The sequence below is a fragment of the Ruditapes philippinarum genome, unplaced genomic scaffold (genome assembly GCF_026571515.1).
Source record: "Ruditapes philippinarum isolate M1 unplaced genomic scaffold, ASM2657151v2 ctg4314_1_1_1_1, whole genome shotgun sequence".
In the NCBI taxonomy this organism is placed as follows: domain Eukaryota; kingdom Metazoa; phylum Mollusca; class Bivalvia; order Venerida; family Veneridae; genus Ruditapes; species Ruditapes philippinarum.
The window spans coordinates 28,405-44,155 of record NW_026864598.1 but is presented as its reverse complement, the minus strand read 5'-3'; the positions used below and the strand labels follow the sequence as shown (position 1 = coordinate 44,155).

At 29.3% G+C, this 15,751-nt stretch overlaps 1 protein-coding gene across 2 annotated transcripts; it reads right to left on the bottom strand.

Moving 5' to 3' along the window:
- Nucleotides 1-1,536: 1,536 nt before the first annotated feature.
- LOC132726231 (trichohyalin-like) lies at nucleotides 1,537-14,724 on the bottom strand. 2 transcript variants are annotated; one of them, XM_060711507.1, is made up of 9 exons: nucleotides 14,645-14,724; nucleotides 14,232-14,263; nucleotides 13,715-13,805; nucleotides 13,061-13,255; nucleotides 8,839-8,970; nucleotides 7,530-7,685; nucleotides 5,016-5,185; nucleotides 4,454-4,496; nucleotides 1,537-3,614 (listed from the first exon to the last, which is right to left on the bottom strand). In XM_060711507.1, exons 3-9 carry the CDS (start codon nucleotides 13,790-13,792, stop codon nucleotides 3,372-3,374), a joined length of 1,017 nt encoding a protein of 338 aa, XP_060567490.1. In that variant the 5' UTR covers nucleotides 13,793-13,805; nucleotides 14,232-14,263; nucleotides 14,645-14,724; the 3' UTR covers nucleotides 1,537-3,371. The 2 variants fall into 2 exon arrangements, with proteins under 2 accessions (XP_060567490.1, XP_060567491.1); XM_060711508.1 differs by lacking the exon at nucleotides 14,232-14,263 and having other exon boundaries at nucleotides 14,645-14,663.
- Between the last annotated feature and the right edge of the window lie 1,027 nt (nucleotides 14,725-15,751).

Genomic DNA, 15,751 nt, shown 5'->3' with positions numbered 1-15,751 from the left:
GACATATGACATATCATTTTACGAGGTATGTTCAAAAAATTCGTGGACTTTTGCTGTCATTTTTTTGCTTGGTTAATAAAAACGAAATTGGCTGATATGAATTGAACGAGTGTCTTTATTTCTTAAAGTAAAATTTGCTTTTATCTTTAACTTTTATATCCGTTGGGAACTATGTGCACTTTAATAACCATGACAACGCAACATCGGCGCACGCCAAACTTTTCCTAAACTTATTATTATTTATTATACAGAAATGTTGAAATAAATTGAACGGTTATTTTATCAGTTAAAATGCAGGTAAACATCTGTTAACATTAAATGACACAAATCTGAAATTCAATGTCATTTGGACGTTGAATGGCTACACAAACAAGTTTTAAGCAGCAGTAGTTAGTAGTGTTAATGAAACCCATTTAAAAAAATAGAAATTCGCACTTTTGGAAAGAAAATATTTAATTTACGTTTGATGTTCACAAATTTCAAATACCTTTTTTATTTTCCAAAAAGGATTTCCAATTTGAAAATAATTCTTTTTAAACATCATTACTTCTGGCTTATTGGTGATTTTATTTAATCTAAATTTAGTGTCCAAAAAATAATGATGTCGTTTGATTTCGTGAAAAGTTCGCTTTTAAAAATTACAAAAATTTCTATAAATGAAAAATAAGCAGTAACTTGTGTATAACTTAGAAAGCCTGGAGCTTGGGCTTGAATAAAATTCTTTTTTGTTTCATGAAGCGCATAGGAAGTAATTATGGTTTAATTTTTCTACACCTGAGCGCGTAAATATATTTGTAGTATATTTCAGTTTTGTATTGTATCGTAAGTACAATAAACACAATTAAAATCAATTTTTCTACTAAGAGGTCTTTTGGTTTTACAATTTCGCTTTTTCTTTTTTGTTTCATGAAACTCTACGAAAGTATTTGCGGGCTATTTCTAGTACACCTAAGCGCATATATATATTTTGTGTATTGTGTATAATGATTATAAGTTTTGTATTTCAGACCAATAAATAACCCGTATTTGTATGCACAATATACGCAATTTTAATTATTGGTTTCTACCAAGAGGTATTTAGGTTTTCAAATTTCGTTATCTTTCGTCAAATTCTCATCATCGATATTATGGGTTACCGACGATGAGAATCGTTTTAATACAAAAAATATGCATATTTCATTTCTCATAATAACCATTGTATTATGATCATTCGTTTACTACTTTTACTACTTCAAAACCTTTTGTCGTTGAAACGTCTTTTATCGATTATTTTGATATAAATACACATATTGTCTTTAAAATTAGCATTCAAGCGTTTCTGAAACAGAACGAAATTGTAATATATTTTTGTATCAAAGACATTGTGTTTCGGTATATGTTCTCAAAAAGATTTACCTGTAACATGTTTTTGTTATCAAATCAATTTCAAATACTTATTTATTCATCTTTGGCAGATTTTCAAGGGAAAAAAGTGATGAAATAAAGGGAAATACTTAAGCAAAAACAAAAACACACAGATAATGAAAAATGAAATGATTAAAGATTGAAGACTCTTATTTTATACGTTTTTATTAAAACAGAAACCATTCTATAAAAAAATAAAACTTAAAAAATAAAAACGAAAAACAAAAAACAACAACATGCAAACCAAAACTTAAAAACAACATTCATTAACGATGGTAAAAAATATAAAAAACAAGCATATGATACATCATTTTCTTTGCTAGGGGTTTACATCGCACCTATACAGTAAAGGTCATTTGGTGACTTTCCAGCTTCACTGGTGAGAGAAGGCCTCAGGTGCCCTAAACAGCCAAGAAAAAGTTAAAACATCAACTAAGAAATAACAATCAAATCTATACAGAATGTGACAAACAAAAAAAACAATAACAATAAAACATAAGTTTGAAAAGCAACAAATTATAAAAACGCGCTAACATGAACAAATAAAGAAAACAAATGATTTAATGGGATAATTTGACGAATTCTCCGATATGTCTTTTACTACGTATTTCACTTTCATTTTTGCTTTTATTATACACTTCTATAAGTCATTTGATCACCTTTATAGTAATCTATTTTATTCTTGACCAATTATTTCCATTCCGTCGCCCCTTTTATATTATAATATGTGACTGGCATGTTCTAATATGCACTTTGGGTGATGTAATACATGTGACCTTATCTGTATATTGTCAAAGGTCAAAGCCGTATTACTTAACAAGATATGTTTTCTAAATGATATCTCAAAAGATTATCAAGTGCAAAAACGAAACTACTTGACGTATCTTATCAGAAATTATCATTTAGTAAAATTTCGTGGCTTTTTTTAATGTCAACTGAGGTGTTATATAAGATACCTGCTGTGACTCGGTCAAAACGTATATATGTACTATATAGTGCAATGATAAATGGCTTATTCAAATACTGTTCTTTTTATATAGAATTACATAAGTTGAAAATATGCTCATCTTTTAGTTGGGTACTTTCATCGCAGAAATTAATTAAAATGTACTAAATTGAGTATATCTAAATTGTATCAAAGAATCGCATGTTTATGTAAATGTTTAAACAATGTGAGAAAAGCTGCAGTTCTTATTAAGGTTACATTGGAACTATCTTAACAAAATGCCATATTTTGACGACCCTTTATTTTTCAATGTATGCCCTCCTATGGTGTGTAAAGTTTAAAACGTAACATTTCTTCTTTGCTTTATTTTAAATAAAATTTTTAAAAATTATTGTATTTTTTGAAATATTTACATACATTTTTTTTCTGATCAAAACAATGCCAAGAGATGCTAGAAATCTGTTTTCTGCATTGCTATGTTTGACAAGCTGTTAAATATCAAATATCCATTAAGTTAGCATTGAGATTTAATTCAAACGAAGCTTCTACCTAACCGTTTTTCACCTTTTTAAGTAACAGAATCTTATAAAAGGAAAAATTATTAGTTCAGAATAATTTAAGTAGGAGTGAGTGTAGCGAATTCATTAAGACGTTTTATTGTTCGTAGGGGCATCTAACTAACTTACTACACGACGTTTAAATGAATTGTTAAATAAACGCTGATAAGAATAATTAATGAAAAATATACATTGAAAAATTTCAGGTTTGTGCATTTTCGTTGGACAACAAATACGGACAAAAAGTATTCCTTATTTGCCATCCTTTAAAAGTAAACAGTATGAATCAATTGGTTGAAAGGTATATTGACACGTTGACTAACAAAATCGAACCAAAGGCAAAACAAACAAATAAATACAAACCGTAATATGCCAAAACCTGTACTAATTTTCCTTATTAAAACACACGGATAAAAAGTTCAGTTGCAAACTAAATTTGCTTGAAACATTATAATTTGACATGTCTATTCTTTTAAATGTATCATTTGAAAATGGTGGAGATCTTTCCGTTGATAGTTGACAGATTTTTTAAGTTTGGCTCGCTGAAGATCTCGTTCAAGCATATCACTGTTATCCTTCTGCTCACGATCAACATGATCCAGTTTTTCTCGAAGCCTTCCAAGCTCTGTACTTGTACGAACATTCTTTCTTATGTAGTCCTGGATAACAAGCATTACTGCGTCAAACTTTTCCCGAAGATCACGAAGCTGAAAATATTAAAGATATTGTAAAGTAAGACATGCTGACGATAGAAGAGATAGCTTTCCTAAGTAAATTATTTTGTAAGACATCGATGTTGTTGTTGTCGTTGTGTTGTTTGTTGTTTTGTTGGGTTTTCTTTTCTTTTCTTTTTTGTTTCTTTTTTTTCGTTAAGAAACAGGAAAAAGGTATGTAAGGTTGATCGTTTTTTTTCACAAACATCTATGAGTTGCACTTTCCTGCCATCAATATTGTCTAGATAAGTGATAAATAAGCAAATTAAATAATATGCTAATGTATTTCTATCTGTAATTACTAACGTACAACAAACATAATTAACAATTCCACGTAAAGATCCTTAAAAAATGCTAATGAATAATAAAGATTGATTAAAACCCAACTATTGACATCGAAAGCGACTCGCAAGAACATTGAGTTTGATACACATAACTTATATAAAATGAGGCATGATTTGTAACGTTGATCGTTTGAGAAATATGTTTTAAAAAATAAGTCTTTATATGTTTTATAACCGGCGAACACTTCGTACTAAAAATAGAAACCAACAATGAAACTGGCTGATGAACAAACATTAGTTAACAAATTTCCAATTTTTTTTGGAAACAAATTTGACATAACATAACAATTGATGTTTACCATCGGTTTTTCAGTTGATTTATTATTGTTTGCTTCTCATAGACTTTATCTTATAACTGCTTGATATTATCTTAAGATTTACAAATCTGTTTTGTTTTGCTTTTGACATTTTGTTTATTTCCTACATTTCCTATCAAAATAATTTTCGCTATGTGTATATTTTGCTGTCTTATCGACAAAATGTTCTTACCTCCTGATCCTGGCATAATGACTCTTTTTCCATTGCTGTGATTCTGAAATACAAATGCAATCATTAATACTTGTAATAATAATAATTTTTGAAACCTTGACAGTTATAAATTATAAATATGCAAACTGATCCACAAAGGTTTTGTAAAATAAATCCTGATATTTAAAGTACCATATAGTTTCGTGCTTAAAGACAGTACATACATTTATAATAATCAGTTCATTAATTTTTTAAAATCTATTTTCATGTATGTCACCACTCTTCTATTCATTAGTTCTATAAAATAATATTTCTGGGCTTAGGAAAGTTTCATTATGTAAGTTGAAGATATGTGGTTTACCTCTCAATACATATAGACCTTTTTGTCGTATGTATTTGACATCTAAAAACATACAACAAACTACAACGCATATCTGATAATCATGTTGTCTTTGAATACAATTTATAGATTATTATTCTTCTTCTTCGGTTACAATATCGCCAAAGATATAAAGATTAAAATGTATATCGTAGAATACACATAAATATACATAACACACAATACATCAATATATCTTCATACTTTTCAGAATATTGTCGTTCTGTATCTGCCATCTGAATTTCTAGCCTGGTTCTCTCGGTTCTTGCATTATTACTGTCTTCCTTCAGCTCGATAATTGTCTCTTGCCTACGTTCTAACTCCTGTTCTGTTCTTTCCTGTCGTTCCCTAAGCCTCACATTCTCCTGTTCAGCCTGTACGTAATGCGTTAAATGACTGAATGTACAATTTGATTGGAAAAAAGAATGATCACAGAGAAAGCTGATGTTGCATATCAACTGATCTAGAAATGTTTAAAATCACTTTAGCTTTGAAATAGTAATCAAACCTGTGAATGATAACAATAAAGGCGTCTTTACATCCCCAAACGTGTTGGTAGGTTAAGATAATAATGCAACACAAATGAATTTAATAACATTAAAGGGAAAGGCAATGTTAGAATAGAAATTTGATATCAGAAAAAAATTACTATAAATAGTAAAACTGCAAATGTTTTGCGTTCAAATAATGATATTAAAACGTTTGATAACAAAAATTTAATCGCTTAAACACCGATTTCTACAAATCTGTAGGCGCGGCCATGTTTGTGTTTTGGCGGTATAAAAACAGGTGCACGTGATGTCATTAACCCAGATATTTAGATTTATAATCAACAATTGTCGAATCGTAGCGAAAGATAAATATATTATAAAGTATTAACCAGACGAATTAATCTTAAACATAATGTGAGGAGAAGACGTTTTTTGGTCCACAATGCATAAAAATATCCAAGGAAATATAGAACCAATAAACAATCAACTGCCTACCGAGCACTGATCGCACCACTTTAGACCGCCGAGTGATATCCGTTACTCCAAATTTAACTAAACACTCTCACACAGATTTAATAAATACATATGTTATTATTTAACAAAGTCTCACAATCAATTAATGCAGTTAAATAAACAAATGCAGCTGAATGGCGCTAATAATCATTATTATAATAAAAACCCTGCTAAAAAATCTTACATTAAAACATAAGAGACTCTTGTCAACGTTGCTGCGAGGTATTAATTTACATCTGGAACGTTCAATTGTAATCGCTGGTATGTAATAGAAAGAGCATCGAAACACGAGGCTATCTGATTTTTACGAGGGGGGCGTAGCCCCTGAGTTTTAATCAGATTGCCGAGTGTTTTGATGTTCTTTCTCTTTTGTATCATAGTCAAACATAAAAACACGTTCCATGATGTCACAATATGAAACTCCAGGAAAAAAGGAACCAATGAACGAGCATCTGAATATGATATTTCTATCGCTTTCCCTTTCCCCGTCGTCACAATATGTAAACCCTTTACAAATGAACCAATCAATGGGCATGCTCTGCAGTGTGGGTTACTAATACCTGCACTCCAGTTAACGCACTGTGCATGTATTTGTATACTATTTTCAACAGAAAGGTCCTCAAACTATGATACAATTAAAAGTACTACTGTTTAATATATTTTGTTCATTGTATTTGATGATAGCATGACAATGGTTATGCATACAATATATATATTACTGGGTTTAGATAAGTTTGTACGCAAAAAAAAGATACATGTCCGGCGACGTACCCGACACACACAAAGGACAGCTTGTCTTGCGAAATAAGTTCAAAATAAAAGGATTTAACATCGATTGGATGAGCTTCTCCGTCATTTTAATTAGAATATTAAATTTAATTAACCAAATAAATTAAACTTGAAAAAGAATAAGCAGTCTTTGCCTAAATCATGTGGTCAGGGATCATTTGCAAGCTTGATCATCCGGGAAATGTTAATAAATGTTGATGCGTATTTAATTAATTAATTAAAGCATTCCAGTTCAATACGATGTTTTCATACACTTTTTTATTATAATATATAAAGAAAAACTTGAATTTGAGATACTGATATTTTTTAAGGTAACAACCATCCATTATCGGAGAAACGATTCAATTTTACAAAGCATCCATATTATGTCCAAAACATGCGATCATTTCAATGTCGGTATCTACATATAATACTTCTAATTTATACTTTGGAGGCAACGCATTTTTGTAAGAAATTCCTTTTTGTAAACTCATTCAATACATGCATGTATGTGAATATAATGTACGTAATAAGAATAATAAGTTGGTCATCAAGATATAGTTCGGTTGTACCAGCGTGTTCATCTACTGTAATTGGGAGTAATACGTCATAATCTCGGTCTCGTCTGTCTCGCGAGAGTAAAAGAACACAAAAATTGCGGCGCCTATGAACTTATTTCTTAAGGGAAACACGAAAGTGTCACATTGATGGTTCCCTATTATCCGCCGTATAAACACACCAGGCTTAAGCTAATCGGGCCTGCAACTTTTCCATTTATGTCGTTCAAGCGTTCTTTAGGGATGCCATTTTTCTCTATTTTCTTATGATAAAAAGTTTATTTGCAGGACAAACAATATAATCTGCAAAAGAAATATTAAAAGATAAATCTAGATAGACCATTTAAAACAACCAAGAAAAGATTATTGCACCTATATTTCTTACTTACTTCCCTTAGACTTCTCTCTCTTACTGTCAACTCATTTTGAATCTTTTGACAATCAATTCTTCTATTAATTTTTTCCTGCTCAAGTTCTCGCCTTGACGTTGCTATCTCTTCCCTTAAGGTCTGAATTCTTTCAGCATCTGACTCAGCTCTCTGTCTCTAAATAAAAACAAGAAAGCAGTTTTAAATGTCTTGCATTCCTGAAGATGAAACTGTTACAATTATTTCCATAACAAAATAATTGCAAAATAAATCCACTATGTCATTATCTTGTTTACATGATATTTATTTATTTCATGGTGGTATGGTGTTTCTGATATCTTATTAAAAACATTATTTTGCATTATATTTAGAAAGTAATAGACGTATGGATCATCCAGTTGGTGGTCATGTGATACGTATCATTGTAAGACTCTGTGTTGACTGGTATACGATATACTTAAACAATTGTTTTAACGCTTGTGTGCTTTTTAAAAAAAAAACAACATATTATTCTGATCTTTTAAGCGAAATATTATCTGCCCGTTAAATGAAATCTTATGCTATAATGAATCTTATTTCGTAACATTACTCCATGCCAATAATTTAGTGTTGCGAAACAGCTATGACAATTTCACGTTTGATAGAAACAATATGTATCTACTAAAGTTAGCATTCTATGATCTTTATTTAAAGCAAATTTAAGTTGTTTTTATTGTTCTTTTTTTAGTTTTGTTTTTTGAAAAAAAACGAAACAACAATATTTTTGTGTCAACAAATTATTTATAGAATGAATAAATGTATAAATAAATGTTTATATATATTTATTCCATCTAAGTTTATTAGTTAAAAAAAGAAAACAAATAACAGCAATGCAATTTGACGTTTACAGAACGCAGTCTTCGACATAACCCTGTCAAACACGTGTAAAACAAGTTATAACAATCAAACCAACAACCGCTTGGTTGAGAGACATTTATCCTTACCACTGGATAAAACATTTATTCTTAATACTAGATAATACATATACATTTACCATTAGATAATACATGTATCATTACCACTATATAATACATATACCCTTACCACTAGAAAATATACATATTCTTTCCACTACATAATACATTTACCCTTATCATACCGTTACCTCTAGATAATAAATATACATTTACCACTATATAATATACATTATTCTTCTCACTAGATAATGCGTGTACCCTTATCACTAGATAAAACACATACCCTAACTACAGGATCATACTTTTTTTAACTTTGTTTTTATTATGCTCCCTCTACACATAATAAATGAAACATTATATTGCTAGGCAAGTACCTGATTACTGTCCGCTTCTTGTAGTTGTGTTTCAAGAGTCATTATTCTTCTCTCAAGCGTCTGTACGTTGGACTCAAGACCGGCAATGGTGTTTCTAAAATCTTGTTCGGACCTTCGCCTCCGTTCCTGTTCCTGAAAACAAAGCATGTATTTAAGGTCATATGCCATTTAGGCTTGTCAAATATGTACATCATCATAATTTGAATAAATTAGTGTGGTGAGAAGAAGATTGACAAAAGTATTAAGTACATTTGCTTCAATTAACCATTTCAATAAATACTATTTTTAATTAAGGGCTATCGTTTATCAAAAAGGAAAATTCATTGCAAAGGCAGTGTAAGTACAATGTAGCAGATGAAATGCCCTTCAAAATATAGAGTGGTTCTAGTTTTGTAATAACCTAATAAAGTGTTACCTAATTCGGACCGCATGTTCAATAATTTCCCAAGTGGTATAATCACATGTAAAATACTGTTAGCGAGATAATCTATTATGTAAAACAGTTATTTTCTTACGTTTTGAATGGTTTTATTGGGGAGGCTATGCCGACCCAATGTTAATAACTGTTCGTCAAATCTTACTGCCGCGGTAATCAGGTCAAAAAATAGTACCTTGATCTTTTCTAAGCTGACTCATCAGTCATCACAGACATTTACAATATGAAAATATTTTCATTCTTTAATTTCATATCTGCAATTTGTAAAGATAATAATTCTCTGAAAAATTCTTGATTTTTGTTTAAATCACTACTCCGTGACGTCATACTGCCGCGGTAATCAGGTTTGGCATAGGTACGTACGTCTGTAATAAATAGTTCTGGTATGAAAACCCTTCAAAATAATAACTTTATCAATATTTTTTTAACAAAAAGCATAAATGAAAATTTGTAAGTAAATGCTTTAATTCAGTGGCAAATATTCTTTATTATTCTTGATAACAATTTTCCAATTACTACGCAGCGACCAACTGTTTATGACGGGTCATTAACTAGAACGTTCCAACACCGTATTCTCCATTGTGTACACCGGTCTTACTGACGATATTTGAGACCGGTGTATATACAATGCCGTATTCTCAATATCATGCATGTTCTTTTGTTGTTATAAACCATTAAAAGTCCTTAATATTTTTTAAAGACAAATAATTGTAAACTGTCGCTTACATCAGAGACATGGATCATGCTTGCGTGATAACTAAGGAAAACTAACTTATTAGTACACCCGAGGAGGCTGTACGCGGAAAACGGTCATAAACCGCTGTATCATAGCTGTTAGTAAATATTTTGCATACATTTAACTAAAAATTCACTGATGGTGATGAGCATATAGTTTGAAACATTATATTCTTGAACCATTATCGCCGAAAAAAAACTATTTAACTACAAAACCCCTATAAGGACCTTCCGACAAAATTCCAGCACAATATTACATTTTACATTAGCAAAATAAAAAAAGCAATACTTATATTTTCATCTTACATAATTCATTAATCAAACTTTTAACATAAAAGTATATTTGGCAATTGACAGATCCCTACTCTGATCTTTTATTTGTATAGGAATAAATTTAAACATGTGCTCTTTTGTTTAGGAATATTTTGTAGTGAAAGTCTTATATATTCACTGATCTCATAATTAGAATTAGACAGGTCAGGGATTTATACAACCAGTTGTTTACTTAACTATGCTCATTTTAATCCCAATAGAAACATTCAAATATTTGGGGTAAAAAACATGACCAAAGTACCTAGTAGTCGTTTACCCGGTGGTGATCCCATTAAACTGATTATAGATTCGAATTGATTAGAAAACACAAATAGAAACATGTGTTTCCGTACAACAAAAATCGGAAGTAAAGTGAACAGTTAATTGACAGAAATATGTGGTCAAATATGTTTTAACAAAGAAATAATTATTTCAGAGAAAGACGCAAAGATCAGTATGACCCCGTATTGTGTAATTAGAAAGTTTATTCAATTCTAGGGCATACATCATAATTTGATAGTCCATGTGTAATAAAATTCAAATTTTCAATACAGATTATGAGATACATAAAAAATATTAAAGAATAAGAAGCATTAATTAAAAAAAAAAAAAAAAAAAACCGCATACATATACAAATTACTTACAGTCGAGCATCGGGAAGTCATTAACATATCTTACGAAACTTTAATTTGAAAACGATATTTGCGCGCGCTGAAGTGATTAATGTTTATTTGAAAAATAAAAAAAAAAAGAACTTTTATGTTTGTGTTCTAAAAATAATCGGCGGCATAAGAGGAATTTCTTATTCATTTTACAACACTTGAAAAATTACTACAGAAAATGTGTTGTTGTTTTTTTGTTTTGTTTTCAACAAAAGTGAGTGTATTTTAAGTTTATTTATACTCGGCGCCGGAATAACCATATGTCCGAGATTATAGCATCTGGGACGTCTTTTTCAAGCAGATTCTTCCTGGAAGCCCATTCTTCGTTCTTTGGTGGTAAAGGAGACGACAATACCGTCAAGGCATCAACTTTCTGACTGACGACAACAAAAACGGCATCTATTAGCGCCAAACCTCCAGAGTAAGTCACGACAGGTCAACCAATCACCTCTGGTACTTATGATGACTTGACTATGTCCTTCCGTGTGCCTTCTCCGCGACGTGCACGCCTCTGGAGGAAATTGGAGAAGTTTCAACAAAAACTTCCAAAACACGCCATTTATAACATCATTCATAGCACTGACGGCTTCGATGTTCTCATCTATTTGCGGGAAATGGTCGACAGGGAAAACCCTACGTAATAACCGCACACCCTGTTAACAACAGATTTTCCGCAGTATATATATTCAAGCTAGTGAGGTTTAAAAATACACAAGCTATCGATTAACTACCATTAGTTGGTTGAGTGTTGGCGGTAAAAAAGAAGATATAACTTCCTGATCAATTTTCACTTAGGTTGATTCAGTTTTGAATAAGCTTTGCAGATATGTATTTTTTCAAGAAATATTTAGCTTTAATATTATCCGACGCCGTCAGTAATGAAATGGGAATAATTTTCTGAAACGTGATTTTATTTGAGATTTGCTTCTGGAGAAGACAACCTTCTGTCCGTAGAGCAAGAATATTAATACTCATCACAAGACAGTATCTTATTGATCTCAATTATGGTACATCTAAACGTGTATAATTTTTATGTTCAATAAAAATGTTGCATCACTTGCAGTTGTTATTATCATTCAATAATATTAAAATGACATAAAGTATTTATGATGAACAGTCCTAAATATTTTGACAAAGGAACTTGAAATTCTATCAAATAATCAATATTAGTTATAATATCCAAATATACCCCCTATATACTATAAAAAAATTTTTATAGTATATAGGGGGTATATTTGGATATTATAATTAATATTGGTTATTTGATAGAATTTCAAGTTCCTGTGTTTGTGTTTTTTTATAGTATATAGGGGGTATATTTGGATATTATAATTAATATTGGTTATTTGATAGAATTTCAAGTTCCTGTGATTTTGATAAGGAACCGTCAGTTGTAAAATGTTATTGTTATCTGATAATGAACAGTCGTCATACTTGCTGGTATGTCATTTATTATTGACAGTTTAGGTTTTTCAAAATTTGTATGATTAACAGTCCGAATGTAGACCTCAATGAAATGTTCTGGAATATTAACAAAATGAATAGTCAACCACATTAACCATATATATGAATGTTTGAACACAACAGTAAGGATAAATAGCGCAATGTGCATATCTTTTTATTTTGGTAGCATATTTTAAGCAAAAAGAAAAGACACTATAAGTCTGAAACATTCTCTCATAGCCTCCCCATCAGTACATTCAGTGCTTTGATATATTATTTGAATGTAGTTTTCATGTATGTTGTCTTCATATGATAAAACATTATACGTAATTAAATACTAATTTTGTAAAACTTTCGATATCTTGATTTGTTAATGTAAAATCATATTAGATAAACCTGTTGTAAAATTATCAAAATCATAATTTATTAATCTGCTTAATAGTTGTTAATAAAGGAAAAGGTCTCACAAGATGCGCTTTGACGCATTCTTATTTATAAATATAATTCAGGTTATGTGATTTTAATTTCAATGTACCAATCGTATCAGTTATTTGCGATAACAGTAAAAGAAATTGCGATCAAAATTATTTATAAACACTTTACCTCCGCTAAAAATTATTTATAAACACTTTACCTCCGCTAATCTTTCCTGTATCGTAGCGTTTTCGATAAGGAGCCTTTGGTTGTCTCTCTCAGCTTTTTGGACTTCAACTTTCAAATTTTCTATGCTTCTCTCCAACGTCTGCTCTCGATTAGAGTTTTCCCTAACAATAATGTTCATTGAATTCCTCATTTCCTCAATACTGTTTCTCCGAGTCAAAGCTTGAAACTGAATATTTGTTATCCATATAAGATAAGGTGACTTTTTTGCTAAACTGAAAGTGCTATGTATAGTACCCTTTTTAAATGTCTTAATTATAAGTGGAAGAATTGTATTCTTTTTATTCTTTTAAATCTTTCGAAATTGACAACAGCAGTACGTCAAAGACACAACTTCAAAAAGAAACACTTCAGACAAATAGCACAATAATGAGAAAAATATACGACTTTTTACAGTACTAAAACATTTGATATGTAAACTTTCGATTAACTTGAACTCTTATAACATATACACAATTATATGAAAGGGCTCTTCTGAACTCATTTAGATAAAGTCTGTTTTAGGGTGCTAACATTCAAATATACAATTATATATTAATGAGTCCAAATTCAATAATTCTTACAATAAAAAAAATATTTTCCTGAGAAAGAACACTCGGTTATCTAATCAGTCATATTGCTTACTTACCTTTTCGTATATTTCATTTTCTAACCTCACGTGCTCTCGAAACATTTCGTTCAGTCGGACTATCTCAACGTCACCCATTTTGATTTAGCTTCTGAAAAATAGTTCAACTCATCTGATACAATGTACCATGAATAAAGATATAAAACATTATTGTTTAGAAACGAAATTCTTGTAGATCGTTTTCTAATATATATTTTTGTAATTGAACTATAACCTTTAAATGATATCACTTTGGTGAAATAAGCATACATTTTACATTAACAATAAAACATATGTGTTAATAAATTGAATTTAAATTGCTAAAAGATAACTTTTTTATCATAAACATGTATAATAGTTGATAAAAGATAAATATAAACCATCGCCACCAACTATTTACAGACGGTTAGCTAACATCTATAATAATGTTTTTATTGATACCTTTTATTTGCATGAAAATAAATATATATATTATTTGTATATTAACACAAAACTAAGCTAAATATGTGTTATAAGTATGTGTAAATAGCATACTTACTGGATGTTCAAAATCCGTTGTTTTGTGCAAAACTGAAAATGTAATTATCGAAATGTGATACAGGTCGTTTTGTAATAGATATTTTTAAAATTTAAATGATAGTTCTTTGGTAAAAATAAGTATACATTATACACAAACAATAGAAATATTTGTTTATAATTTGAACTTTTATTGCTCAATGACTATACTACTTTAATATTACATATGATGGTTGAATATACAGTTTTGCTTAAAGATAAATGAAATATTAACAATCGCCACCAACTACAAATAGACGTTTCACTCACTTACATAGTTATGTTTTTTTAATATTAATATTTATTATTTATATGGATATAAATTTATATTATTTGTATATTAACACCAAACTTAGCTTAAAACGTGTTATTAGTAAGCGTAAATTGTATACTTACTGAATGTTCAAAATTCCTTCTTATGTGCAGAACTGAAAAAAGTTTACAAAATGCAATAATATTTTTTAATCAATTAAATAACCTTGAAAAATAATAAGAACATTGCTTAAATATCTATGTGTTGTAAAACTCCTTGTCGGTAAAATTAGACAAAAGAAAAGTTTTCTGCTTAAACAGCGATATCTTATAAAACAAAAAAGAATTACAAAGCGGCAAGTGCGTCTTTTGTTTTCCTTAGACATTTAATTTTCCCTATATTGTTTAAAAGATATTTGAAGATAAACTTGTCCCTTTAAATGTATATTTTTTACACATTATGAGCAGTTAATAAATCAAATTGTCTATTCAGCTGTCAAATATGACGCCATGCTTTTAAAATAAAGTTACAATATTTACGCTATATTGAAAGTAATGCCATAAAGTCACTAAAGTGTGAAGAAAAATCGTTATTATCGTTAAAATCATTTCCTCTGTACTACTTATAATAAATCATTATTATTATTATTATTATTATTATTATTATTACTATTATTATTATTATTATTATTATTATTATAAGTGTTGAGTTGTTTTATTATTGTACTCATTATTATTATTATTATTATTATTATTATTATTATTATTATTATTATTATTATTATTATTAATGTTCTTAGTATTGTTGTAATTATCTTTATTATTATAATATCTTATTATATATGTTATATTATAATATTATCATTATTTTTGCTATTTTTTTAATTTTATTATTATTACTATTACTGTTATTATTATTATTATTATTATTATTATTATTATTATCATCATCATTTTCATCATCATCATCATTATCATCATCATTATTATTATTATTTTTATTAGTATCATTATTATTATTATTATTATTATTAATACATATTGGATCATGGTGTTCAACAGAAATATTGTTCAAGGTGTTTAATTGAATTTCTTTTTCATTCTATTTAATCTGACAAACCTTATGATTTCTCTTCCATATTATTAATAACTTTAAGAGTATTTCATTTAAATGAAACAATACATGTTTCAAACAAAATAATCTATAAAAACTTTAGTGTTTACCCTGTCAAAGCCGTAGGTCTAATATAG

What these genes read in the sequence shown, in the direction of transcription:
- LOC132726231 (XM_060711507.1), bottom strand. Translation starts at nt 13,792, where the DNA reads ATGGGTGACGTTGAGATAGTCCGACTGAACGAAATGTTTCGAGAGCAC. An exon ending in TACAGGAAAGATTAGCGGAG is followed by an intron (nt 8,971 to 13,060) that starts GTAAAGTGTTTA and finishes CTTTGTTTTCAG; the next exon opens with GAACAGGAACGGAGGCGAAG. An exon ending in GAACGACAATATTCTGAAAA is followed by an intron (nt 4,497 to 5,015) that starts GTATGAAGATAT and finishes TTTGTATTTCAG; the next exon opens with AATCACAGCAATGGAAAAAG.